General features: G+C 34.0%; 1 protein-coding gene across 1 annotated transcript in view; it reads right to left on the reverse strand.

Moving 5' to 3' along the window:
* Positions 1–1,675: 1,675 nt before the first annotated feature.
* DNAI4 (dynein axonemal intermediate chain 4) overlaps positions 1,676–27,054 on the reverse strand; it is an 82,303-nt gene continuing 56,924 nt past the window's right edge. The window contains exons 9-17 of the mRNA XM_059375053.1: positions 25,597–25,808; positions 22,675–22,761; positions 21,337–21,488; positions 19,257–19,414; positions 18,835–18,956; positions 12,544–12,642; positions 11,158–11,384; positions 8,372–8,528; positions 1,676–2,977 (exon numbers count right to left, since the gene is read on the reverse strand). Coding sequence (XP_059231036.1) covers positions 2,933–2,977; positions 8,372–8,528; positions 11,158–11,384; positions 12,544–12,642; positions 18,835–18,956; positions 19,257–19,414; positions 21,337–21,488; positions 22,675–22,761; positions 25,597–25,808 — 1,259 coding nt within the window. The 3' untranslated portion in view covers positions 1,676–2,932. The remainder of the gene's footprint in view (positions 2,978–8,371; positions 8,529–11,157; positions 11,385–12,543; positions 12,643–18,834; positions 18,957–19,256; positions 19,415–21,336; positions 21,489–22,674; positions 22,762–25,596; positions 25,809–27,054) is intronic.

The raw sequence follows: 27,054 nt of genomic DNA on the forward strand, positions 1-27,054 counted from the left end.
GTGTTCTACAAACTGTACAGAACTTTAACATGTACATTATTACTAGTGTGTTGTTGATAACTAAATCTGTTCACAGTACAATCCAAGATTTTCTTTTAAGGAAACTTTGAGACAAAATGGCAAATACACTTCTCATTTGTAATGTTATGTAACTACACAGAAGTGAACCAAGTAAACACATTTTGATACACAATTATATTATGAATATAATCTTCCTTCCCTACAACAGTTGCAAGAGCAGCTAACAGCTTACTCACAGGCAATAATGTAAGTTCAATATGAGAGATGCCTGGTAGAGAATGACCACATAAAGTAATGAATACCCCACACAAAATAAGACTCTAAAGTGAGGCCAGGCACCACTCTCTCTGGAGACCCCTAATTAGTTCATTAGGGGTGTGTGTGTGTGTGTGTGTGTGCATGGGTGCATGTGTGTTTGAAGGATGAAATGAGATGGCTAACTGCTAAGCAGAACTCTCCTTCAATTCTTAAAATTCTTTCACTGAGGAAATGCATATTAAACATATTAAAACAATGAGATATGACTACACATCTATTAGAATAGCCAAAATTTGGAATATTGACAATACCAAAGCAGGGAAGGATATGGAAAAATAGGAGCTCTCACACATTGAGAGAGGGAATGAAAAATGGTATTCAGCCACTTTGGAAGATAATTTTGAGCGGGTTTTGTTTTTGTTTTGTTTCTTTCTTTTTTTTTCTTTTTTTTTTTTTTTTTGCAAAACAGCATACTCTACAATCCAATAATTATGCTTCTCACTATTAACCACAGGAGTTGGAAACTTATGTCCACAAAATATCCTGCACACAGATGTTTATGGCAACTTTATTCATAATTGCCAAAATTGGGAAGCAACCAAGATGTCCTTCAGTAGATGAATGACAAACTGTGATATATCCAGACAATGGAGTATCAATCAACACTAAAAAGGAATGAGCTATAAAGCTGTGAACAGACATGGAAGAACCTTAAATTCATATTACTAAGTGAAAGGAGTAATCTGAAAAGGCTATAGACACTATGATTCCAATTATATGACATTCTGGAAAAGGTAAGACCATTGAGACAGTAAAAGATCTGTGATTGCTGGATTGGGGAGTGAAGGAAAAAATAGAGCACAGAGGATTTTTAGGGCAGTGAAAATGCTCTATATAATACTATAATTTGGGTATATGTTATTATACATTTGTCCAAACCCATAGAATATACAAAGTTAAGGGTGAACCATTATGTAAACTATGGACTTTGGGTGGAGGCAAGGAGTATAAGGGAAATCTCTTGTACCATCCTTTTGATTTTGTTATAAACCTAAAACAGCCCAAAAATCCTAGATTTTTAGAAAACTTTTATGGGATAGAGTTTACTAGTGAGAATCCAAAGCCAGCCCAGAAAGTCAGCAAAATAATTCCTTCTGTAACTCCAAGGTGAAAGATCTTAAAATAAAATTGGTGCTAATCTAAAAGCATAGGAGAGTCTATAAGATCAGGGGTGAGAAGAGTAAAATGGAATAGGGTCAGTGCTCAGAGCCAGTTGCCCAGGGTCTAAGAATAATAAAATAGTTTTAGTTTTCATTTACGCTTGATGACCAGTGATGGTAGAATATGAGAAAATTTTTGGAAGATCAAAAATAAATAACAAAAAGAAACATTTTTTCAAAGAAATAAAGTCTTTATTTTGTTACACAGAGTGTTACGGAAAGTCCAGCCTTTCAGAAAGAAATGAACCGCAATGAATTCTATCAGCAGAAAATTTTTTTTGTAATTTGTAATTTTTGTTACCTGACCTAAGCTCTCAGTCCACTTGAGAATCACCTTGCTTTTGTTTAAAGGATGGCTCCAAAGAAAAAGAGACTGTGAAGTAATAGACACTTACAAAAGGCAGTTTCTATTGTTGCACAGATTCCATTCTTACTTTTATACATGCTTTTTTTTTTTCCTGAGAGTTTAGTGAGTTTCACATGCCTTATCATTTCCTTTCCACTTGTAATGCTTTACAAAACAAGCCATACTGTCCTATGGCCTCAGCTAACAAAATGCAGGACTTGTTCTAACAAACAGCGTGGAATAGGCTGTTAGCAAACTGTCTGAGGGCATTGCTGCCTCCCACTCCTCGTATATCCACAAGCTAGCTCTAGAATCTTTCATAAGATAACAGTTTGATGCCAACTATAGATTGAGGACTTTCTATTTTCTCTCTGGGCCCACTTAAGTTTGGGTTTAAAACCCATAGCAGATTTGGAGCATGCAGAGGAGGGTGCCCTGATGTGTCCCAGATTAATTATTCTCCCTGAATTGGGAGCGTGATGCCTGGTGGCTAAACAAAGCAAATTTGACATTTGCCATGTCAAATGTCTTTTGCTTGTCAAATAGTCTAACAAAGTTTCATAGCTTCATTTCTTTCAAATCTAGGATAAAATTCTGATTTAAAGTTTGGTATGAGAATCCAATATTCTCATAACACTAATACATGTGTAATACATAAACTCCAGAAAATAGATCTTGGAAAGTGGAAGATTTAAAAGTCTATGGAACTTCATCTTGTAAAGATTTCTGCTATAAGTAATTCTAATAATTTCCAAGCTTTGTTTCTGATGGAATAATAATTTTCTGACTGATTTGGATATTTTGTAAGTACACATATGTAGTTATATGTACTTTGAATATAACTAAAAAATTAAGAAAATCTCAGCAAAACTCTTACAATTAGTTTAGATCTCAAACTAATTATATATATCTGAAATAAAAGTTTATTAAATTTATGTTAAGTTGTAATAGAGGTTAGACATAAAATATCGTTTTCTAACATCAAAATCCCAGTTTACTGCATACAAATTGGATAATTGGACATGAAACACTGTTTCTTTTTCTTTAAATGGCAACAAGAGAAAATATTAGTAATGATGAATTATCCTTATCTGTTTGGCTTGGGTCCAAGCAAAGTATTTATTATATCTCCCTGAAAAGAAAAAAATCAAATAATTAGAATGCAATAAAATATAAATTAAGAGGTAAAGGAGTCTTTAAAATGCCATTTAAAATTTATAAATTAGTGGTACATATGAGGGGCACCCAAAAAGATTGTAAAAAGTAAACAAACCAAAGCAAAATTAAAGAGTAACAGTTACTTTCTAGTATAAACCTGCTTTTTCCTATGAAAGACTCTATTAAGGGAGTTTGATAAACAACTTTATAAGGATTCAGTTGAGGGATCATTTTGATGGCTCCTGTTTAGCCTTCATATCTAAACCTTAGTTTTCTCATCTGTAAAATAGTTTGTGATATTAATGGTATCTTAAACTCTTTCCTGACCTAGAGTGCTTGATTTAGAGAGAGCTGAATATCTGAATTTCAATATGGATTTTATGTTTAATTTAATATTAATAATCTTTGTACCAAAGAAGTAAAATAATAATCTGCAAGAGGATGAAACCAAAGATGGTAGTTGAGTTTTTAAGAAAGATATCGCGAAAAGTTGGAAAATGGAAACAAAATGGGTTTCCACCAATGGATCTTGCTCTGCACACCTGGTTCATGTGTTACCTTGTACTTTGCCTTTTGTAAAACCAATATGCCTGTTGAAGTTCCCTTTGTACCCATCCCTAATCTTGTTCCTCCCTCATCCTCCTCTTCCCAGAGGCAAGCTTTATTATAAATTTGGTGTACATCTTTCCTATAGAATGAAAACATAAGTCTTCCATAATTTTGATTTACCTTTGGTTAAAATGAATGGAGAAATTATAGGACATAATGTTACTTGATAAGATATCTTGATAGGAAATAATGATTTGACATTAATTACTTTGAGATTTCAAGTTACTATTTGATTATAATTCTCCTCTGAAAAGTTCAGGAAAATTTGTATCAGGTAAGCTTGTGTTTGGTTGTAAGTAATACAAAATCTAATTAATAGGTTTTTGTTGAAGCTCCCAGAAAAATAACCCTGAACCTTTAAAATATAATGACCAAAAGCATGAAAAACACATTTGTATTAGAAAACTCTATTTATTATAAATGCATGGAATATATTTGTTACAAGGAAATTTTGCTCACTAGTTGAAATCATTAATACACACACACACACACACACACACACATTTGTCAAAAATGTTCAGACTCAGCTTAGCCTTCTACTTCTAGAGCATAGTGCTCAAAATAAAAGATATCTCAAACCATAAGAGACTCTTTTTTTTTTTTATACCCATATTTTATTTTATTTTATTTTTTTTTTACTTCTATCAAAAGCTTTTGCACAGCAAAGGAAACAGTTAACAAAATCATAAGAGACTCTTAATCTCAGAAAACAAACTGAGGGTTGCTGGGGGGGGGGTGTAAGGGGAGGGATAGGGTGAGTGGCTTATGGACATTGGGGAGGGTATTGCTATGGTGAGTGCTATGACTTGTGTAAGACTGATATTTCACAGACCTGCACCCCTGAAGCAAATCATACATTATATGTTAATAAAAAAAATAAATGAAAGATGGCTCTAATGTCTATATATATAACACATCTTCTTTATCCATTCATCTTGATGGACATTTGGGCTGTTTCCATAATTTTACTATTGTAGATAATGCTGCTATAAACATCAGGATTCAGGTATTCCTTCGAATTAGTGGTTTTGTATTCTTTGGGTAAACATCTAGTAGTGCAATCGCTGTACCATAGAGTAGTTCTATTTTAACTTTTTGAGGAACCTCCATATTATTTTCCAGAGTTGCACCAGTTTGCATAAAAAAGAATGAAATCTTGCCATTTGTAATGATACAGATGGAGCTAGAGAGTATTATGCTAAGTGAAATAAGTCAGAGAAAGACAAATACCATATGAGTTCACTCATATATGAATTTTTTTTAAAGATTTTGTTTATTTACTTGAGAAAGAGAGAGAATGAGAGAGAGAGCATGAGAGGAGAGAGGTCAGCAGGAGAAGCAGACTCCCTGCCAAGCAGGGAACCTGATGTAGGACTCGATCCCAGAACTCCAGGATCATGACCTGAGCCGAAGGCTGTTGTTTAACCAACTGTGTCACACAGGTGCCCTACTCATATATGAAATTTAAGGAACAAAGAAAACAAGCATAGGGGGAAAAAAGAGAGAGAGAGGCAATCCAAGAAACAGACTCTTAACTAGAGAGAACAATGTTTACTAGAGGGGAGGGGGAGAGGGTGATGGGTTAAATAGGTGATGGGGATTAAAGCGTGTACTTGTGATGAGTACTGGGTGATGTATGGAAGTGTTGAATTACTAAATTCTGTACCTGAAACTAATAATCAACTGTATGTTAACTAACTGGAATTTAAATTAAAACTTTAAGTTAGTTAGGAAAATCTCCTTAAATGTCCACAGTAAGTATGCATGTCAGCCAGTAGAGAAAATAATCTCCAAAACTACGTGGAATGCTTCATTTGTTTCTTTATTGGGAAAACCTATTTTTACCCTGAGAAGAATAATAATTATATATAGAAATAATGCAGCAAATCAAACAGATAATTTTAATAATTTTTATTAAGGAACTTATATATATTTGGCATTTTAAATATCCATTATTTTTAAGAGAATTTGCCATTGTCAGATTGTCTCACAAATAAATTTGTCTGTTTTTTATATTACGTTAGTCACCATACAGTGGTGTTCAATTAGAATTAATTTAAATGTGTAATTGGGTAATTGATTTAGACTTGCGATTATAGATTGAAATATTACTACTTTGTAAAAAGTATTGGAACATTTAAGAAAATTTAAGATTCATCATATTCAACATTTAAAATTCATTAAATTAATAAGAATTCCTTAAGTATCAGATTTGTTTGCCCATAAAGCAATTGAAGTACTTAAAAGTCTATATTAAATTTATAAGTTAAACTTAAAGGATTTAATGGAACTTAATTATTGTAAAAGCTTATTAAAAATAGGTATTAAAATTTGCTGGACTTATAAACAGAATAATGAAATATTTTATCTAAATTAAGAGCTTAAGATAAACTAAGATTTTTAAAAATTTTATAAAATACTTGAATGTGAACATTTTAAGCAAAAGGAGACTGAGTAATCATCTCCATACCAAGGAAATATTAAAGATGAAGGAAAAAAGAAAGAAAGGAAAAACACTTCACATTTCTACCTTATACATGTCCTAGTAACACATGTACAAGACATCCTCTATGTTATCATTGACTTGTATGGTATTTGAATTTTCACTTTTACTGAATTGCTCCCCAAAGAGGCTATGCTAATCCATGACCCTTGCATAAAAGTTCCTAATTCCCCACAACTTTGCTAATATTTTATATTGGCTACTATTTTACTTTTTGTAAATCCAATCAGTTTGAACTGATATCTTACACAATTTCAATTGTATATTTCTTCATTACTAGTGAGAATGAATGTTGCTTAAGTTTAATTATCCAGTATCTTTCCTATGAATTAGGATTTTATACATTTGTCCATTTGAAATATTGAATTCTTCTTATCCTTTAATAGGAGTTCTTTATACATACTGGACATTATGTCTTTTATAATCTCAGAAATTTCTTCTTCTAATCTGTTTCTTTTAATGTGGCATAAACAGAATCCTAAACACAAAGTGTAGAGGTACACTTTTAAATAAGGTAGCCAAGGAAGATATCACCAAGAAAATGACTGATATTTGAGCAAAGACTTGAAATAAGTGGAACCGGATTTTAGGCAGGAGAAATGACAAGCAAGCAACTATCTATTTATCTATCATCTATCTGACATTTATAGTCCATGTGGTTGGGGTAAAACTCCACCTTCTACGTGTGACCCAAATTGAATTAATACACCTGACTTCCCTGGCCACGTTTCTCTCTGGTTGGATCTTTTTCTTTTCTGATCCAGTTATAAATTATGCTATAATTAATTTCTTTGATTACCATTATTGATATTTCTATAGAATAGAGCTCCAGAAATATGACAGTCTCAGTTTAGATAGCCAAATTGCTTCCAAAGAAGTAATACCACAATATTCCAACATTTCTCTGTGTAAGAGAAAACCTATCTTATCAAATGTTTGCCAATACTGAGAAGTCCCAATAAATTAAAAAAAAAAAAAAAAAAAAAAACTTGGAGTGCCTGGGTGGCTCAGTTGATTGAGCATCCAAATCTTGGTTTCTCCTCAGCCATGATCTCATGGGTCACTGGGATCAAGCCCCTCCTTGGGCTCCATGCTCAGCAGGTAGTCTGCTTGAAGATTCTCTCTCTGTGTCCTTCCCCCTTCATGCTCTCTCTCCAAAATAATTAAGTCTTCAAAAAATTTTTTTAAATAAAAAAAGAAGGAATCTTTTCCTTCTTTAAAAAATGCTTTGTTAATTTCATATATGAGAAAGCTACTACATTTTAATTTAATGTAATAATTTTTATTTCTTAAATTATCAATGAGGTTTAATTTTAAAATGTTTACTAATTATTTTGGGGGAATGAACTATTCCTACCATTACCCACTCTTCTATTATAGTCTAGTGTATTTTTCTTATGGATTTTTGCATATTTAAAATATTTTAACATGTTTATCATACTCATGGTAATATTTTCCAGATTATTCCATAAAATAATAATTTAAACATTAAAAAAAAAAATTGAAGGGCAACCTGGGTGGTGCAGTTGGTTGAGTGACCAACTCCTGGTTTCAGCTCTTGTCCTTATCTCAGGGTTGTGGGATTAAGCCCTGAGTCTGGCTCTAAACTAAGCACGGAATCTGCTCGAGGTTCTCTCTCCTTCTCCCTCGCCCCTCCCCGACCCGCACAAGCATGAGTGCGCACCCTCCCACTCTCTCTTTCTCAAATAAATAAAAAAATCTTTAAAAGACAAAAGACAAAATTTTAGAAAAACAAAAACTTGAAAAGCTACCTTAAAAATAATGGGCAGCTGGTAATACCGATTGCTTATCAAACTTTTACAAGGCAGTTTTCATATTTGAAGATCAGAGTAAGGGAATAGGCTAACACTAAAGAAACAAAAAAACAAATACCTATTTTGGGAACATTGGATAATATAAAAAATATCATTTCTTGTAAATCTTTGAATATCTGCAGTAATCTTCTTCAGCTATATTTAACAGCTATTAAAACCCAACAGTATGTTAGGCACAACTTAAAGTTATTCCACACATTTATAATTATTATGCTACAGCAATATTGTTCTCATTTTACAGAAAAAAAAAAAATGAGGCTCAAAGAAAATAAGCCTAGTAGATACCATGCTGAGTAGGTAGCAACTCTCGAGACTTACATTCTTCCTAATGCATTACACTTACGATAATTAAGAAATGTAAATTCCTTGTATGATACAAAATTACACAAAATAACATAAACTTTTGACTTTTGAGTCTTACCCGGCCAGAATCCAAAGTAGTGGGCATATTTCTTAGTTCATACACAGCAACCTGTCCATCACTGTCGCCCACTAGAAGGCAATCTGTTTGTTTGGCAAAGAGAACAGTTGTGAACTTGATTCCAGGGTTAGCAACATTCACAATGAGAGGATCCAAACTGTAATAAAATACTTTACTTGTAAATTCAGTTGTTGTTAATACATTCTTTTTGTATACAGATTAAGAAAAGTCAGATATTTTCTGGGATTTCATGTGACAAAAACAAAACAAAATAAGCATCTTAAGTAAGTTTCCAAAATCAAAATAACGACTTCTCAACTCCTTATTTGATCATGGAGGCTTAAGTGGGTAGGAGAAGAATAAATGAAACAAGATGGGATTGGGAGGGAGACAAACCATAAGTGACTCTTAATCTCACAAAACAAACTGAGGGTTGCTGGGGGGAGGGGGTTTGGGAGAAGGGTGTGGGATTATGGACATTGGGGAGGGTATGTGCTTTGGTGAGTGCTGTGAAGTGTGTAAACCTGGTGATTCACAGACCTGTACCCCTGGGGATAAAAATATATGTTTATAAAAAATAAAAAATTTAAAAAAAAACAAAAAACAAAAAAAAAACTTTCTTTTCTTCAGTGAACTAATTTCAAATAAATAAATTCAGGAAGTTCATAATTAAGATGTACACTCATAAGTTTAATCCTGTGCTGGGTAACTATGTATTAACTTGGCTAGGCTACGATATTCAGTTGTTTGGTCAACATTCATCTACACTTTGCTGTGCAGGTGTTTTGTTTAGATGGGATTAACATTTAGTGATCAGTAGAATTTGGAACAAAGCAGCTTACCCTCCATAGTGCAGGCAGACCTTATTCAGTTTGATGATGACCTTAAGAGAAAAAACTGAGTTCCCTGAAGGGGAATAAAATTCTGCCTCCAGGGGCACCTGGGTGGCTCAGTGGGTTAAGCTGCTGCCTTCGGCTCAGGTCATGATGTCAGGGTCCTGAGATCGAGTCCCGCATCGGGCTCTCTGCTCGGCGGGGAGCCTGCTTCCTCCTCTCTCTTTCTCTGCCTGCCTCTCTGCCTACTTGTGATCTCTCTCTCTGTCAAATAAATAAATAAATAAAATCTTTAATTCTGCCTCCAGTCTTCCTTCAGACTCCTGACTGCAATATGGATTTCTGATGGAAACTCTAGCCTGCCAACTGGGCACTTGCCAGGCCTCATAGCCATGAGAGCCAATTCCTTAAAATAATTCTCTTTCTCTCTTTTTATTGTATCTCTATCTCTGAAGAACCCTCACTAATATGACTTCTTAAGTAGTAAATGTCTTTTAATAGAAGGACATTTTGATCCAAATGAACCTCTGGAATGTAAGAGAATACTTTGAATAAGAACTTTTTCTGTTCTCTATCGTGTAAAGCAATCTAGTGACACCCTACAAACAAAAGAAGCAGTAACTTGTATATGTCTGAAGAAATGTCCTGAGAACCACCGTTTTACCAAAAAAAACTAAAATCAGAGGTGGGATGAGTTAAGTAATCATTTTATACATTAGTCATCTCATACTCTAATATAAATTGCTTTGTGATGTAATCTTTGGTTTGGGGTTCAAACCATTTCATAGTAGAAGCCATGACAACATTTTAGAGTTATTTAATTTTTAACTTCTAGGGGGAAAAAATTGCCATTAAGAATAAGCCCACTGAATTTTTTGTCACTTATTTTAAGAAAGAATGTATTTCCCTGATTCTTCTGCTAATAACCAGCTTAAAAATCTATAGTATTTTCCACTGAAGAAGTAAAATCACAAACACTTTATTCCTATATGGTATAAATTTTCATTTTAAAATGAAAGATGGGTCTAGAGGACAATCTAAACTGTGTAACACCTTAAATTAAATTTTAATTAAATGCATTAAATTAAATCTTTTAATTAAATGCATGGCCCTGGGTGCCTGGGTGGCTCAATCAGTTAAGTGACTGTCTGCCTTTGGTTCAGGGCCTTCCATTCAGGTCATGATCCTGGAGTCCCAGGATCAATCAGGCCGCACTGGGCTCCCTGCTCAGTGGGGAGTCTGCTTGTCCCTCTCCTCTTCACATTGCTTGTGCTCTCATTCTCTCGCACTCAAATAAATAAATAAATAATCTTTAAAAAAAATTCTTAAAAAATATAAATAAATGCATGGCCCTTTGAATATGTTTTAAAACAAGGTAAGAGAATACATAAATATTATAAAAAATAATTTTGTTCCCTTTCTCTTACTGTAGAAAATCTTCAGTTAAAGACAATTAGCTGCCTCTCTGCATTCTTCCATAGAGCAGGCAATGATAATTCAAGGTAGCTATGATATCTTACATCAGCCTGTAAAAGTTTGAGATGAATAAGGTAATGTATCTTCATTTAAATATGTTTAAAATCATATATGGGGGGCGCCTGTGTGGCTAAGCCTCTGCCTTCCACTCAGTTCATGATCCCAGGATCTGGGATTGAGTTCCTCATCGGGCTTGCTGCTCAGTGGGAAGCCTGCTCCTCCCTCTCCAACTCCCCTGGTTGTGTTACCTCACTGTGTGTGTGTCTCTCTGTCAAATAAATAAATAAAATCTTAAAAAAAACAAAACCACATATGGTCTTAATAATTAAAATGAATATAGCATCCTTGCATATAGCTTTCATTTGTAAAAAACTCTCATAGTGTAGACAATTATTGTTTTAAAGTAACTACAATTCCCCCTAACCAATACGAAAACTGCTTCTATGAGAACTATTAAAGAAAAGCATTAACACTTACGTGCTGACGTGAAGGTCCCAAATCTCCACTCTACTCTCATTTGCAGCTGCAAATATATAGGAGGATTTTGGAGACCAGGCAACATCGTAAACAACATAAGTGGTTGGATAAAAGCTCAAAAAGGGTGTGGTGCTCTCCTGTTGCCATATAATAACACCCCAATCTGCAGAACAGCTTAAGAACACATCATGACAAAATGGGTTCCATGCTATTTTATACACTGGGCCCTAGAATTAGAAGAACAAATTAAAATACGTAAGTACATAATATTGAACATCTTATATTTTAAACATCACCAGCAAATTAAAAATGCTAAGCTTTCTAGAAGATTTATGCATCATGCATTATCATGTATCATTTTAGCTGAGAGTAAGGTCATAGAATCTTCCCTAAATTATGCCATATGGAGACATAAAAATATACTTGTCACAATACTAACTCTATATTAATACATATTTTACCTATTTGCTTTAAAAATATGTTTTTTTTTTACTTTTTAATAAACATATAATGTATTTTTATCCCCAGGGGTACAGGTCTGTGAATCGCCAGGTTTGCACACTTCACAGCACTCACCATAGCACATACCCTCCCCAATGTCCATAACCCAACCACCCTCTCCCAAACCCCTCACCCAGCAACCCTGTTTGTTTTGTGAGATTAAGAGTCACTTATGGTTTGTCTCCCTCCCAATCCCATCCTCTTTCATTCATTCTTCTCTTACCCTCTTAACCCCCTCTGTTGCATCTCCACTTCCTCATATCAGGGAGATCATATGATAGTTGTCTTTCTCCAATTTAAGATTTTTTTTTTAATGAGGGAGAAAATGCTGAAACCCATAGATGGAACAATCACAAAAGATGCAGCAAATAAGTATATATGCCAGACACCTTTTTACTTTGGGATCAGCATGTTATCATAAGCAAAGTTTTTCAGAAATCATTTTAAATTCCATAACTTGAAGAAGAAATCAAGAATATCTTGAAGCAAGGGGTGCCTGGGTGGCTCAGTCAGTTAAGTGTTCAACTCTTGATTTCAGCTCAGGTCATGATCTCAGAGTCATGAGATCGAGGCCTGTGTCGGGGTCCATGTTGAGCATGGAGCCTGCTTAATATTCTCTCACTTCCTCTCCGTCTGCCTCTCCCTGCACCATCCCTACTGGCTTGCATTTTCTCTCTCTCTCAAAGAGAAAAAAAAATATCTAGAAGCCAAATAAGATGCCCTACATGTAATCAATGGTTTGCATACAAGATACCACTTAATTCAAGTTGGTAATACTAACTCTGAAGATGTAAGTTTACTGCATGTTAAAAGTACTGTATATAATGTTATTTTTTCAGAAGTAATAAAAGATAAAATTTCCATATCTACTCTAATTAAACTGACCTTATGTCCTCTGTAGGTATCTAGGTATTGCTCATTATACGAACAGGAACATTTGTGAATATGACCTTCTTCAGTGCCAGCCAAATAGATATTTGTATCCTAAAACACAAAAAATTCAAATGTATTGGCTTGTGATACATTAGTAAATGTGGTAAATAGAAAATCAGATCCCAAGTGCCTGGGTGGCTCAGTGGATTAAAGCCTCTGCCTTTGGCTCAGGTCATGATCCCAGGGTCTTGGGATCGAGCCCCACATCCAGCTCTCTGCTCAGCAGGAAGCCTCCTTCCTCCTCTCTCTCTGCCTGCCTCTCTGCCTACTTGTGATCTCTGTCTGTCAAATAAATAAACAAAATCTTAAAAACAAAACCAGATACTTCAAGATCTATTAAAATCAACCCTAGAACTAAAGTTAGAAATACTGTCTTGATCATGGTTTCTGTTGTCTTTTTCTTTCTACAATAATTTTATAATAATTAAACTACTTGCAGGACTACAGTGCAAAGAAAATATAGATTGGTTCTTTGCTGGAATAGAGGGAAGAATTTAGATCCTCTTTTAGAAATTAAATGGGCAAGCACTGGCTTAAAATAAGGAAGAAAACTTCTTTTTTTTTTTTAAGATTTTATTTGTTTAACAGACAGAGATCACAAGCAGGCAGAGAAGCAGGCAGAGAGGCAGGCAGAGCGAGGAGGAAGCAGGCTCCCCGCTGAGCAGAGAGCCCGACAAGGATCCTGGGATCATGACCTGAGCCAAAGGCAGAGGCTTTAAACCACTGAGCCACCCAAGTACCCCAGGAAGAAAATTTTCTAATTTATTGTTCCCTAACTATGGAACTAGCAATCTAGGAAAATAGTAAGTGTTCTTTCATTAGAACTAGTCAAAGAGAAGAACAGATGACTTAACAATAACTATGTACATAATGTTGAAGAAATGATTCTTGCTTGGAATGAAAGATTGAACTGAATGGAATCTCAAGCATTTTTAACTTGTACTATGTATGTACTAAATAGAGATTTTTAAGTGTTATTTCCTACTGTGTAGTCATAGTTAAAAGGTCTGAAAGCCAGACTCTATGTCCAGGCTGTGTAGAATCAGTATCACCTGGGAGCATTTCAGAGATGCAAAATCTCGGGCTCTACCCAAGACCCACGGAATCAGAATCTGCATTTTAACAAGATTCCCAAGTAATTTGTATGCACATTAAAATTTGAGATACACTGCTCTAGCATGTACCAGTACTTAAGAATGCAACTACTAGATCATAGAATAGAAGTAGTTTTAAATAACACAATAAAATAAAACTTTTTCCCCAAACTGGTATTACCAATTTGTATTCAGCAGTATATAGAAATTCCCTTTGATGCACATTCTTATCAACAGTTGGGTTATGTTAGAAATCTTAAATTTTGCCATTATATGAGATTAAAAAAAATTATACCTAATGTTTTTAGGCCCCATTTTTTGAATAGTAACAAAGTTGAGAACATTTTTATGTTACTGGCCATTTGTATTTCTTCTTCTGTTTATGTCTCTTAACTATGTTACTCATTATATTTTTTATATTTATTTACATAAAAGTTCTTTATATATTCCATTACATATGCTTTGTCTATTATATATGTTGCAAATATCTTCTCCAAGTGTATGGCTTACCTTTTTACTTTCTTTAGTGTCTTTCGATAAACAGAAGTCCTCCTTTTAATGTAACTGGGTTTATAACTTTTTAAAATATTTGCATTTTTTGTGCTTTGTTTAAGAAATTTTTCCCATTTTGAGGTAATAGAAATGTTTTCCTATATCTTCTTCGAGAAGTTTTTTTTGTATGATGGGGTAGGTATCTAATTCCATTTTAATATGGATAATGATTATCCCAACACCATTTATAAATGTTATCTTTCTCTATAGAACAAGGTCACTGTCTAGAGCTGTTTTAGTCAGTCTATAAAATCTGAGATTTCCATTCAAGAGATCTATTGGGGAACAATCTCTTTGAAAGGAACAGAAATGGGCAAAGATTCAAGTTGAACTATGATGCAGTTGCAAAAGAGGGTTCAGCCCAACCTCTAAGAAGTTCTGGAGTTGAGATAGTATTTAAGGGTCCTGCCTCCAGGACATGTTATACCACCATCTTCCACACCACCAATAAACCAGTGAAGCAAAATGACAGACTCAAACCAAACCATATCAAAATCAAACTAAACTTAAATAGTCTAAACAACACAATTAAAAGGCGGGCCTTGTAAGTTTAGATTAAAAGAAAAAAAAAAACAAGACCCAACTATATGCGACCAATAAGAAACGTACTTTATTTTTTTTTTTTAAGATTTATGTGTTTATTTGACAGAGAGCGATCACAAGTAGGCAGAGAGGCAGGCAGAGGAGGGGGGGGAATCAGGCTCCCTGCTGAGCAGAGAACCCAATACAGTGCTCATTCCCAGGACCCTGAGACCATGACCTGAGCCGAAGCCAGAGGCTTAAGACACTGAGCCCCCCAGGTACCCCAAGAAATGCACTTTAAATATAGAGATATATATAGGTTAAATGTAAAAGATGGACAATGATTTAAGAAACAAAACAAACAAACATGGTGGGATGAGGGGGAGTTGTCAGGGAATGAATGAGAGGAAAACCAAGAAACAGACTCTTCACTACAGAGAATAAACTGATGGTTACCAGAGAGGAGATGGGTAGGGGGATGGATTAAATAGATGATGGGTACTAAGGAGGGCACTAGTTGTGAAGAGCACCAGGTGTTGTATGTAAGTGTTGATTCACTAAATTCTATACCTGAAACTAATATTACACTATACATTAGCTGGAATTTAAATAAAAAATTTTTAAAAAGATATACTATGCTAACACTAGTTAAAAGAAAGCTGGGTGGCTACATTAACATCAGACTAAGCTGATTTCAGAGTAAATAATATTACCAGTTATAAACAAGCCACTTTATAATGACAAGAGATTTGATTAATCAAGAGAACATAAGAATCTTACACATATATCTAGAACAAAGCTTCAAGCTACACTAAGCAAAAACTGATAGAATTACAAGGAAAAACTAGATAAATCCACAATTATGGCCAAAGACTTCAATACCTTTCTCTTAATAATTGATGGAAGAAATGGGCAGAAAATGATAGTCAACTTGAACAATGCTTTCAACCAATTTAACCTGATTGTCATTCAGAGAACAGTCCACCCAACAGCAGCAGAATATATATTTTTTCTTAAGTGTACAGCGAAATTTACATGTAAGTTTCACATTCTGGGCTTTAAAACAAATCTCAGTAAGTTCAAAAGGATTCAGTATAAAGAGTTCACCTCTAATCATGATGGAATTGAATTAGAAATCAATAACAGAAAGATCCTTGGGAAAGCACCAAATATTTAAACACTAAATAGTATGCTTTTCAATAATCCACCCATCAAAAAAGAAATCAAAGGAGAAATTAGAAAGTATTCTGAATAGAATGAAAATGAACATACAATATATTAAAGTTTGTGGGATGCTGCCAAAGCAGTACTTAGAGAAAAATTATAACACAAATCCCTCTATTCATAAAAGAAGAAAAGTCACAAATCAATGGTCCCAGCTTCTAGTTTAAAAAGATAGGAAAAGAAGAGCAAATAAAACCAAAGCAGAAGAAATAAAAGATCAAATTGGAAATCAATTATATAGAAAACAGAAAAACAGTAGTGAAATACAGAGAAATCAAAAGCTGGTTCTTTGAGATCAATAACATTGATAAATTTCTAGCCAGACTAAAGAAAAAAGAAGAGAGAAGATATAAATTACTAATAGAAGGAATTAAAGAGGTGATATCACTACATATTCTATAACTATTAAGGGATACTAAGGAAATATTACTATGCCACAAAATTTAATAACTTAGATGAAATAAATTCCTTGACAGACACAAATTACCAAAGTTCACTCAAGAAGGAACTGATAATAATATAATGATAACCCAATATCTATTAAAAATTTGAATTTCTTTGTGGGGTTATGGACATTGGGGAGGCTATGTGCTTTGGTGAGTGCTGTGAAGTGTGTAAACCTGGCAATTCACAGACCTGTACCACTGGGGATAAAAATATATGTTATAAAAAATAAAAAATTTAAAAAAATTTGAATTTCTAGTTAAAAGTTAAAAATCTTCCCCCCCAAAAAAAAACTCCAGTCCTAGGTGGTTTATTAATTCCATCAAACATGTAATGAAGAAATAATGCTAATTGTATGTAAACTCTTTCAAAAAAGTAAAAAGGGAATACTTTTCAATTCATTCTGTAGGATTATCCTAATACCAAAACCAAACAAAGAAAATAAAATTATGGATAGATATCCCTTACAAACAAAGAAGAAAAATCTTAAACAAAAATTTAGTATACCAAATCCAACAGTAGATTAAAAGAATAAATTATGATCAAATGGGATTTAGTTCAGCAACAAAAATTTAAAAATTAATGTAATTCATCATATTAATAAACTTAGAAAGAAAAGATATAGAATCATCTCCATAGATGTAGAAAAAGCGTTTGACAGAAACCTAACATCTATCCCTGATAAAAGTCTCAACAAATGGTAATGTAATGGGTTCTCGTCAATGTGACTGATTGCATCTACAGAATGCTTGCATCATACTACATCATAGTTAATAGTAAAAGGACTGAATGCTTTCTCCCTAAGATCAGAAACAAGAGAAGGATATTTGTTTTCACCACCTCTATTCATCATTGTGCTGGAAGTTCAAGCCCGCATCATCAGGAAAGAAAAAGAAATAAAAGGTAATCAGATGAGAAAGGAAGAAGCAAAGCTCTTTACTTACAAACTACATGATTATCTCAAGGTCTTTATGCCAAAGACACTTCAAGGACATTTCTCAATCCAGCACCATTGATATTTTGGGTCAGCTAATAATAATAATAATAATAATAAATATAATAAAATTATTATCATTATCCTTCTCCTCTTTCTTCTTCCCCTCTCCTTCCTTTCTTCTTCTCCTTCCTTTTCACCTTCCTCTTCTCCTTCCCCTTCTCTTTCCTTTTTCTTTCTCCTTCTTCTGTGCAGAGGAAGACAGAGTTTCCTTGCACATTGTAGGATATTTAGCAGGATCCCTGGCCTCTGCCCACTAGATGCCAATAGCCTTCCTTCCCATGTCCTACCTCTTAGGGCTGAAACAACCAAAAATATCTCAAGACGTTGTGAAATGTACCCTGGTGGTGAAACATGCCCCTCTCTGCCAACATTGAGAACCACTGTTCCAGAGTCAAGGTGAAATGTGATTACAAGAATTTGAAAAGGAAAGCAGCTAAGAATACAATTACAGTGGTAGAAGTGAAACATAATAAAGGCTTGAACTACATTAGCAATGAGTAGTCTTGGACTGAAAGGAGTAGGACAATAAGACAAATATCATTGGGATGATAGGGTAGAAAAGCGTAGGAGCTCAAGGTTTGGCTTGCATAATTAGGTGGATGATGGTGTCACTAAAAAAGATGATCATAATACATAGAACAGAAAGCATAAGGATATGTTTCCTTAGATGTCTGTCATAGTTACTGAATTTTCCGATTCCAAAGAACTTCCAGATAAAAAGAATGAGAAAAAGTAGAACTTCATTAACTGTACTTTGATTTGATTCTGGGCTTGTAAGCATGAACTTAACTGGTCTTCCTGATCCTCAGAATCATGAGTTACCACTCGCATTGGAATAGAGGATTGTGCAGTAGTTTTGGTTTCTATCAATATCATAAAGTAGCAGAACACCCAAGAGGAGCAAGGAGGGGCATCCAAGTTAAACATGAACTTGTAAAGGGAATCCTTCCACAGTTCCTCAGAAATACAGGCATTGGGGGAGCCTGGGTGGCTCAGTGGGTTAGGCCGCTGCCTTCGGCTCGGGTCATGATCTCAGGGTCCTGGGATCGAGTCCCATGTCGGGCTCTCTGCTCAGCGGGGAGCATGCTTTCCTCTCTCTCTCTTTCTGCCTGCCTCTCTGCCTGCTTGTGATCTCTCTCTGTCAAATAAATAAATAAATAAATAAATATCTTAAAAAAAAAAAAAGAAATACAGGCATTTCCTCTAGAAAGCAGATAAAGACATGATACAGCCAACTGGAATGTGCCATTCTACTACCTTAGTTTGGCAGCTATGTCTACATTTGCTTTATTTTTACTTACAAGGTATAACATTAACATGTTGAAATTTTGTCTTGCTTTATATCTTAGTACATTTCAATCACTGGAAATTGTTATATGCAATAGTAAATAATGGACTGAAATAATTTACCTTAGGATGAAAAGCAAAACACATTCCGGGAGCCTGTCGAGATATCAGAGCTTCACCTTTTTTTTCCTTTTCCCCTCCCCTTTTGCTGTTGCTAGTAGTAGTTCGCCTCAAACGCATCAAATCTTTATTTAAAGAAAAAAAAATGTCTTATTTCCCACATGAAAAAGTATTGTATATATAATGTGTGTCCCTTCTACAAAGAATAGTATGATTTCTGCCATCTTTTTGTGGTTAGGTTAAAATTAGCAAATACCAGAACAAGATGCTCAGAAAAAGCAATGACTAAGCCCAGGTTCTTTCTTATGTAGCCAAACTCAAACTGGGCACCTCTTACACGAGGCTCACTAGGAAATTTAAGGCAGCACATAACAAGAAAGATAATTTGATTGATAGATATATATGTATGTATACATTCTTTTTACCATGACAGTCTAGTCCTTTCCGTATCACCCATTTCGAGATTCTTCCATCTGCTGATATAGAAACGAGTATTTCTCTTTTGTCGTCACCTGTTGTGCCTCGATCTTGTTCTATCCACTGTAGTTGCCATACAGGTCCCAAATGTTTTTGAGGTGATTCACTAAAATGGGGGAAAGCACGAAATATAGAATCATTGTCAAAATTTTTGAAAGGACATAAGTTTAAGTCATAAGGACAGCTCCCTGGAGCATTGTGACCTACTTATAGAATGATGACTTTATTGTTCAAAATTGGACTTTCACTCTAAGTATTTCAAAAAACAGGGGAAATAATAATTTTGTCACATAGTATTTTTTGTTTTTCACATTTCTTACAAAAGGAAAATTTTACTGCCTCTAATTATATTAACTGCCATAACGAAATACAAAAGAAAATATTTTCTTTCTTTTCAGAATATATTTTTCTTACTCTCTTCATTTACTTTTTCCTGAATAAGTTATTTAAGTTTATTTTGGACACATTGAGTATAAGTATCTTCACCTTTGTAAGGATTTTTTTTAATAGCATAAATGAATAAATTATTTAAATCTTACTTAAATAAACAATTACCTCACCTTTCTTTCTATGTTTCAGGTTTGCCCACTGGCTTGATTTTCTCTATGGTAAGATTTAACATTTTTCTGAAGAATTGAAATTGCTTCTCAGATTACTGTTTTCCTATAGAATAATGGGCTGCTCTGTTCATAGTACTGACTCCTTGGAGTTTTTTATGCTAACCTTCCAAAGAAATAGTTATGAATCTCTTTAATATCATATAGTTTTGGGTGCCTGGGTGGCTCAGTTGGCTAAGTGACTGCCTTTGGCTCAGGTCATGATCCTGGAGGCATGGGATGGAGCCCTACATCAGGCTCTCTGTTCAGCAGGGAGTCTACTTCTTCCTATGACCTTCCCTTTCTTGTGCTCTCTCTCTCTCTCAAATAAATAAATAACATCTTTTAAAAAATAAAATAAAATAAAATAAAGTCATATAGCTTTGATCATATGGTAAAAGTCATAGACCCTCTTCCCAGAAACTAGACAAAGGCTTGTGCTTACAAAGCTATGCAAGTATTTTCAACATTAAGCTTAAGGACCCTGCTTTATGCCTATTTTCAGTTCTAGCTAATTATTCAAACACTAATATAAATACACTACTTCATTTTTGCCCACTGGTATCTGATCTATTATAAAAACCTAATATATTCAATATCTTCCACTTTAAACTTTTTATTTTCTCAATATCAGTCATTCATTCATTTATTCTTAATCGAACACTTACTATAATCCTATTACATGCCTGATATTATGTGACAGGCTGAGGATACACAGGTAAGACTTAATCCTTCAAGTTACTTACAACTCTTCAGGAAGATGTATGTGATATATATACATATACATACATATACAGTGTAGTAAGTACTATGATAACTAATACAAATGCACAAAAGAATGGAATGGGAAGGTTACATGGAGGGGTGACACCAAAGCAGTAAGGGGTACAAACTTTCAGTTACAAGATGAATACGTTTGAGAGATCTAATATGCAGTATGATGACCATAGTTAATATGTACTATATACTTGAAATCTGCTAAGAGAGTAGATCTTAAGTGTCCCCCCCAATACAAAAAAGGTAACTATGTGAGGTGATGGGTATATTAATCAATTTGATTGTAGTAAACATTCCACAATATATACATATATTAAATATTTACATTGATCCGCTTTTAAAAAAACTTAAATGTATATTATTTTTATTTGTCAATTGTACAATAAATAAATAAATAAAGCGGGGGAAATTAAAAAAATTTTGAAAGAATAAGCATAAACTGTTGAGGAAGTTTGGCGAGGTGGGCAGAGAGCATGCAGATTTTAGTATAGAGTAAATGAGGAATTATTAAATGTTTGAAAAATAGTGGTATCACTCTCAACAACAAAAACATTCACTCAAAACTAAAAAACATTAAATTTTTACTTCTCCCTTAAAAAAGCACTTATTATATGTTACCTAATATTATATGTTTACCTAATTCTTGGATTCTCACCTACTATCCAGAACTGGAACATTACTGTTGCTCTGTACATTATAAATGGCAATGTTGCCATTGTGATAGCCAACTGCTAGGAGATTAGGTGCTCCAATTGAGAAATCCACAGCAGTAACTCCATATGGACTCTGATAAATGCGTTCTGGCCACTGGATAAGAAAATTATATTACATTTTAAAATTGGTTTTGCAGGCCATAAAAGATAGAACATAATGGTGACTAAATGGTAGACTGTGTGGTGGCAGGGGAAACATAAGAAGAGATAGTCTACATTCAGTTACTCCTCTCCTTCTGACTTCTAGTTAGATGAGAACAAAACATCAATTAGTTATTTCCTTTATGTTGGTGAATCCTCAGAACTCAATAATTTTTAAGAAATACAGCATGGCCTTCTCCAATAATTATCCTATTTTGGTAATCTTTCCACAGGATTTGTATGATCATCATAGATCACCTTCTTTAAGAGACAAGTATGGGCTCCAAACAAATTATCTAGCAATGTTCCTATCTTCCAGTATCTGTTTCAGATGCTTGGATTATCTAGACATTTCTAAACAGTGGATTTCTTTTCTACAACTCTGTGAAGAGTTTTATTGTTTTATTTAATGCTTAATCTAAATTCTTTCCTGCTTCTAACAATCTATGTGGAGAAGAAGACAACTTACTGATGATGGATCTTACATCAATTCTTCCATGTTTAAAATTGCTTCTTCCTTCCTTTCTTTTACTTTACATAAACCCAGCTTCCTAATAGAATGGGGATATCTGTAGCTCTAATATTTTTTTTTTTGCCCTCTGATCCTTTTCTAAGTTTTCTACTTTACATTTCAGTTATTAATTAAAATTAAAATAAACCTGCAAAGTAACATATTGGTTACAACTGTTTGACAAAAATATGATTGATTCTTATTATTCTTGAAAAATTCATGCTAATAACATGGTCATATTCATCTATCTCATGTATTCAGGATAGCAGAAATCTATCTTATAAGGTGATGATTTATTCATACATTAAGAAACAACCCAGTATTAAATGAAAATTAATTTTCAAAGGATTTTCACTTACAAATTTATTCTTCAATTTGATAAAAAATAATGGCTCGATTCTGGATCATCAGATCTAACAGCACACAGTAAATGTTCGATAAATATTAATTAAATGAATTTATCCTATATCAGCAAAAACAAATTTTAATTCTTACAGATTAAAACCAAAGAAAATAAAGTCTTTCTTGGTCACTTTTTTGGCTTTAATTATCACATACAACTATGTATTTTATGAGAATTATGTCAACATTTAATTAACTAAATATGAGTTTATTCCTATTTGGTTACCATAGGATTCTTTATTGACCAGCAGCAAGCCAATCCTCTTTTTTGCTCTTTAAATCCAAAGTGCCCATAGCCAACAGCCAAAAGGTCCTGAAAACCAGCAAAATACGTTTAAAATAAGAGAGGATGGCATAAAAATATTGGAAAATGTGTAAAGATGCATATTAATGAACTGCATTAAAATAGCATTAAGAAATTTCTATTGAAAAAAAACACCTACTATTTTTATTTTACATCTCCATCTTCTAAAGCAAAATAATAATACTCATCATATTTTCAGACTAATGAATATCTAAAAAGAACCAATTGCTAAAAAGTTCTTTTACATATTGAGATACTCTTCCAAGATTGTATTACTACATTATGTTTTATGGGGTTTTGAGAATGACCTAATTATTTTAAATATAAAAACAGGGTGCCATGAACTGAATTGTGTCTCTTGACTTAAAATTCATGTGTTGCCTTCTTAATCCCCACTCTCATTGTATTTGAGGATAGGACTTTTAGGAGGTAACCAGGATTAAATGAGTTCATAAGGGTCATAATCTTAATCCAATAGGATTGAGGGCCTTATAAAAAGAGGGAGAGACACCGGAGCTTGCTCTCTCTACCACGTGAGAGCACAGCAAGAAGGTGGCCATCTACAAGCCAGGAAGAGAGCCTTCACCAGTAACCAAATCAGCCAGCACCTTAATCCTAAACTTCCTGACCTCCAGAACTACAAGAATATAAATTTCTGGGTTTTTTTTTTTTTTTTTTAACCCAGCCGGTCTAAGGCATTTTGTTATGGCATCCCGAACTGATTAATAAAGCAGGTCATTTCAAGAAATACTTGTAGACAAAAATTTAATAACTGACCAAACCCAGCCTCATCTTCATAATCAGAATATATTTATCAAAAATATATTATTATATTTTTGCCGCAACCCTATTTTCAAGCCAACATCATCTCTCTATAATTTCCTCTGTCTTAAACCACTTTTCATCACTATTCCTTTTACCCTGACACAGACAAGCTTTTATTAATCTTTTCTAGACTCAGCATAGGCACCACTTCTTCTGAGAAACATTCATGAGCCTCTCTTATGTATTCCCACACCACTATTTATTCCCTTTATTAAAGCACATAGAGACCATTATGCAGGTAGGGTCTCTGGGTGACTAAATTACTACTGCAACTCTAGTGCCTTATCAGAGGTCCTGGCACAGAGTGAATGTTCAGTAAGTATTTGTAGAATGAATTAATAAATATGATACATTATTACTGGTGAAGATAGATGTTTGTCATATTGGAAGCTTCATTAAAAATTATTTAACTTTAATCTCAATAGCACTACATTAACATTTAAAATGCTAGTATATTCAGTTTCTAAAAATGATTGATTTGTCTTTATTATACAGTTAGTATTGATTATTAAATCTCACTTATCTAACAGGATGTTTTTAAATGTAGTTTTATAAAGACCAATCCATACTTAAAGCATTTTATGTTATTAAAAAATAATGTGCATAATTTAAATAATGTTACATACATTTCTATAAAAATGATTATAAAACTTGTTTTTTAATAACCATAACAACTAGCATATTTGCACATAGCACCTTATAAGGTGTGGCAGTAAAATAATAAGGCTAATTCTTAAACATAGTACAATGCAGTTTAAACAAACAAATTTGTTTTGACCACTTACAAATACACTAAATATATATTCACAGACCTGTACCCCTGGGGATAAAAATATATGTTTATAAAAAATAAAAAATTTAAAATAAAAAATAAAAAAAAATAAATAAAAAAATAAAGTCATGGAAAAAAATACACCAAGAAATAATAAAAAAAAAATAAAAAATAAATATATATTCCAAAGATATTGTCACTACACAAAAGGTTTTTGGAATCTCTAATTGAGAATCATGTCTTCAAAAGCAGTTTATAAACCCCAGGAAAAAATAAGTCTCATTACTCTATAATCTCTCTCTCTCTCTTTTTTAAACTAAAGAGAAGGAGGAGAGGGACAGAGAGAGACTCTTTAAGCAAGATCCATGCCCAGCGTGGAGCCTGACGTGGGGCTCAGTCTCACAACCCTGAGATCATGACTTGAGCCAAATTCGAGAGTCAGATTTAACTGACTGAGCCATCCAGTCACCCCTATAATCTTCTCTTTTTTAAAAGCAAACCTACTATTCCTAACTTGGTGGTTCCTATAATTTGCCTCAAGATGATTTCTGGCAGCAGTGCAATTAAGAGCAAGAACCCTGGAGCCAGGTGTTTGGGTTTGGAGTCTATCTGTTTCACTTACTAGTTGCATAACTCTGGGAATTTAATAGATGTGTAACTTCTTCAGCCAAGTTATTTATCCTTTTTGTACTTCAGTTTCCTCATCATCATATTGGGGATAATAGTACCTAACTCAGAGTTGTTGTGTTAATTTAAGTGCTGGCAATGGCACCTGGTACATAGTAAGTGCTGTTTAAATATTTGCTATTTTGGGTAGTAATAGTTAATTTTAGGAATCTCAAAATTATTTTGCACATTTTCAGAGTCACTAGAATAAGTATATAATTCTGAATATGATACTCTAAGAAAAATACAAATTTGGGTATACAAGTTTGATATATCTAAAAATAAATTGATTATATATGATCTTCTGGTTTTCTTTTCCATGTCTGATATGGATTCAGAGAATATGGTGTCCCAAATACATCTCCTAAAATAAAAATATGATGTCTTCATTTTAAGGGGAAATTTTAGAACTATTTTCATTTTCCATTTTTGAAGCATGAACTTGTAAAAGGGTGTTAAAACTCTGGTTTATATCAATTAAAATCCCTTGCCTAAAATCTGAGAAAAAGAAAACTTCATTAGTACTTGACAGTTATCTTTAAATGCTAAAGATAGAATTGTTAAGATGTTCAATAACCTACAGGATTTGTTTTATTCCAGGCAAGGCTGCTCACATTAAGACCTTTGGTTAAGTCACAGGAAAAGGACCAAAGTCGTTCCAAATTGGCTGGTATTGTTGACTGTTCTGTACTTATTTCTATTTCTTCTTCCTCTTCCTTCTTAACCTCTTCCTCTGTCTCTTGTTCAAGTTTTTCACCTTCTAGAAAGTCTTCAGGTTCTTCAGGTTCTGGTTCTAAAATTAAATCACAAAAAGAGATTATTTTCCTCTATACCTACAGAAGCCTGGCAAAGTCTCCAAACAGCATCTCTATCTTCGAGACACTTCAAGCATCAGTGAATCTGCTGGAACATATGGCCCAAATGGCAAGGCATTCCGAATGACCTCCTGGACCTGTTGTAGAATCCTCTGTTGTTCTGGGTACCACTCAAAGGAGCACCTTTTCAGTTCACTCAGTTAATGAGCCAAGTAAAACGTCCAGATGAGGAACGTGTTGCCTTAAAAGAATGAAGAAGTCTACTAGGCATTGTAACTTTTGTTTGCTTCTAAGAGGGGCAAGATGAAACAATTTATCCTTCACCTTGGTAGGTATATCTTGACATACCCCATACCACAGGACCCTTGGAAATTTGACTGATGTGTAAAGCCCCTAAAAAATTCTGTCAGATTTATTTCTCACCCTCTGGCATGCAAATACCTTACCAATAAGTCTACTTCTTGTTCACTGGGTTCAGTTAGCATAATATCATCAATATTATGGACCGGTAATTGACTGGTGTGATATTTTGTTGAAGGGAAAAGTACCTGCATACTCAATTATGACATCAAGCTAAAGAAGAGAGGCCTCAGAGGAAACCAACTCTGCTCACACCTTGATCATGGGCTTCCAGCCTCCAGAATTATGAGAAAGTAAATTTCTGTTGTTTAAGCCGCACAGTTTGTGGTATTTTGTTGTGGCAGCCCTAGCAAACCAATACAGCCCCTACCTATTTCTCTTCTAGGGACGTGATGATCAACTAGCCAATGTCATGAGTTTCTGTGAGTCAGACTGTTCTGATTTCTGCTTTGCCTGCTATGGTAACCAAGCCCTCCTTTCCTTTGGCAATTAAGTGTTACCACTTATCTCCTGCCATTCAGGATCCAATTTTCAAGGATTTCAGTTTACTGGCAGCAGTTCCCACTGTAATGTCTGACCTATAGAGAAGAGTGACCACAGAGCTCTTCAAGGATGTTGGGATACCCCCTCACAAATGTATTTCTCACAATTGTGGTAAAAGGTGTATTATCCTTCTGCAGTGGGTGAGAAAGTTGTCATGATAAATCCACCCTAACATTCCAATGTCCCTAAGCCTTGGGATACCTTTCTCTATAGTGTCCCAAAGCAGTTCTGACTTCAACTTCATTTAGTGAAAACCACATTTTGGTCCAATATTCGCTAACAAGAAAGAAGGAAAGGAAAGGAAAGGAAAGGAAAGGAAAA

The sequence above is a fragment of the Mustela nigripes genome, chromosome 14 (genome assembly GCF_022355385.1).
Source record: "Mustela nigripes isolate SB6536 chromosome 14, MUSNIG.SB6536, whole genome shotgun sequence".
In the NCBI taxonomy this organism is placed as follows: domain Eukaryota; kingdom Metazoa; phylum Chordata; class Mammalia; order Carnivora; family Mustelidae; genus Mustela; species Mustela nigripes.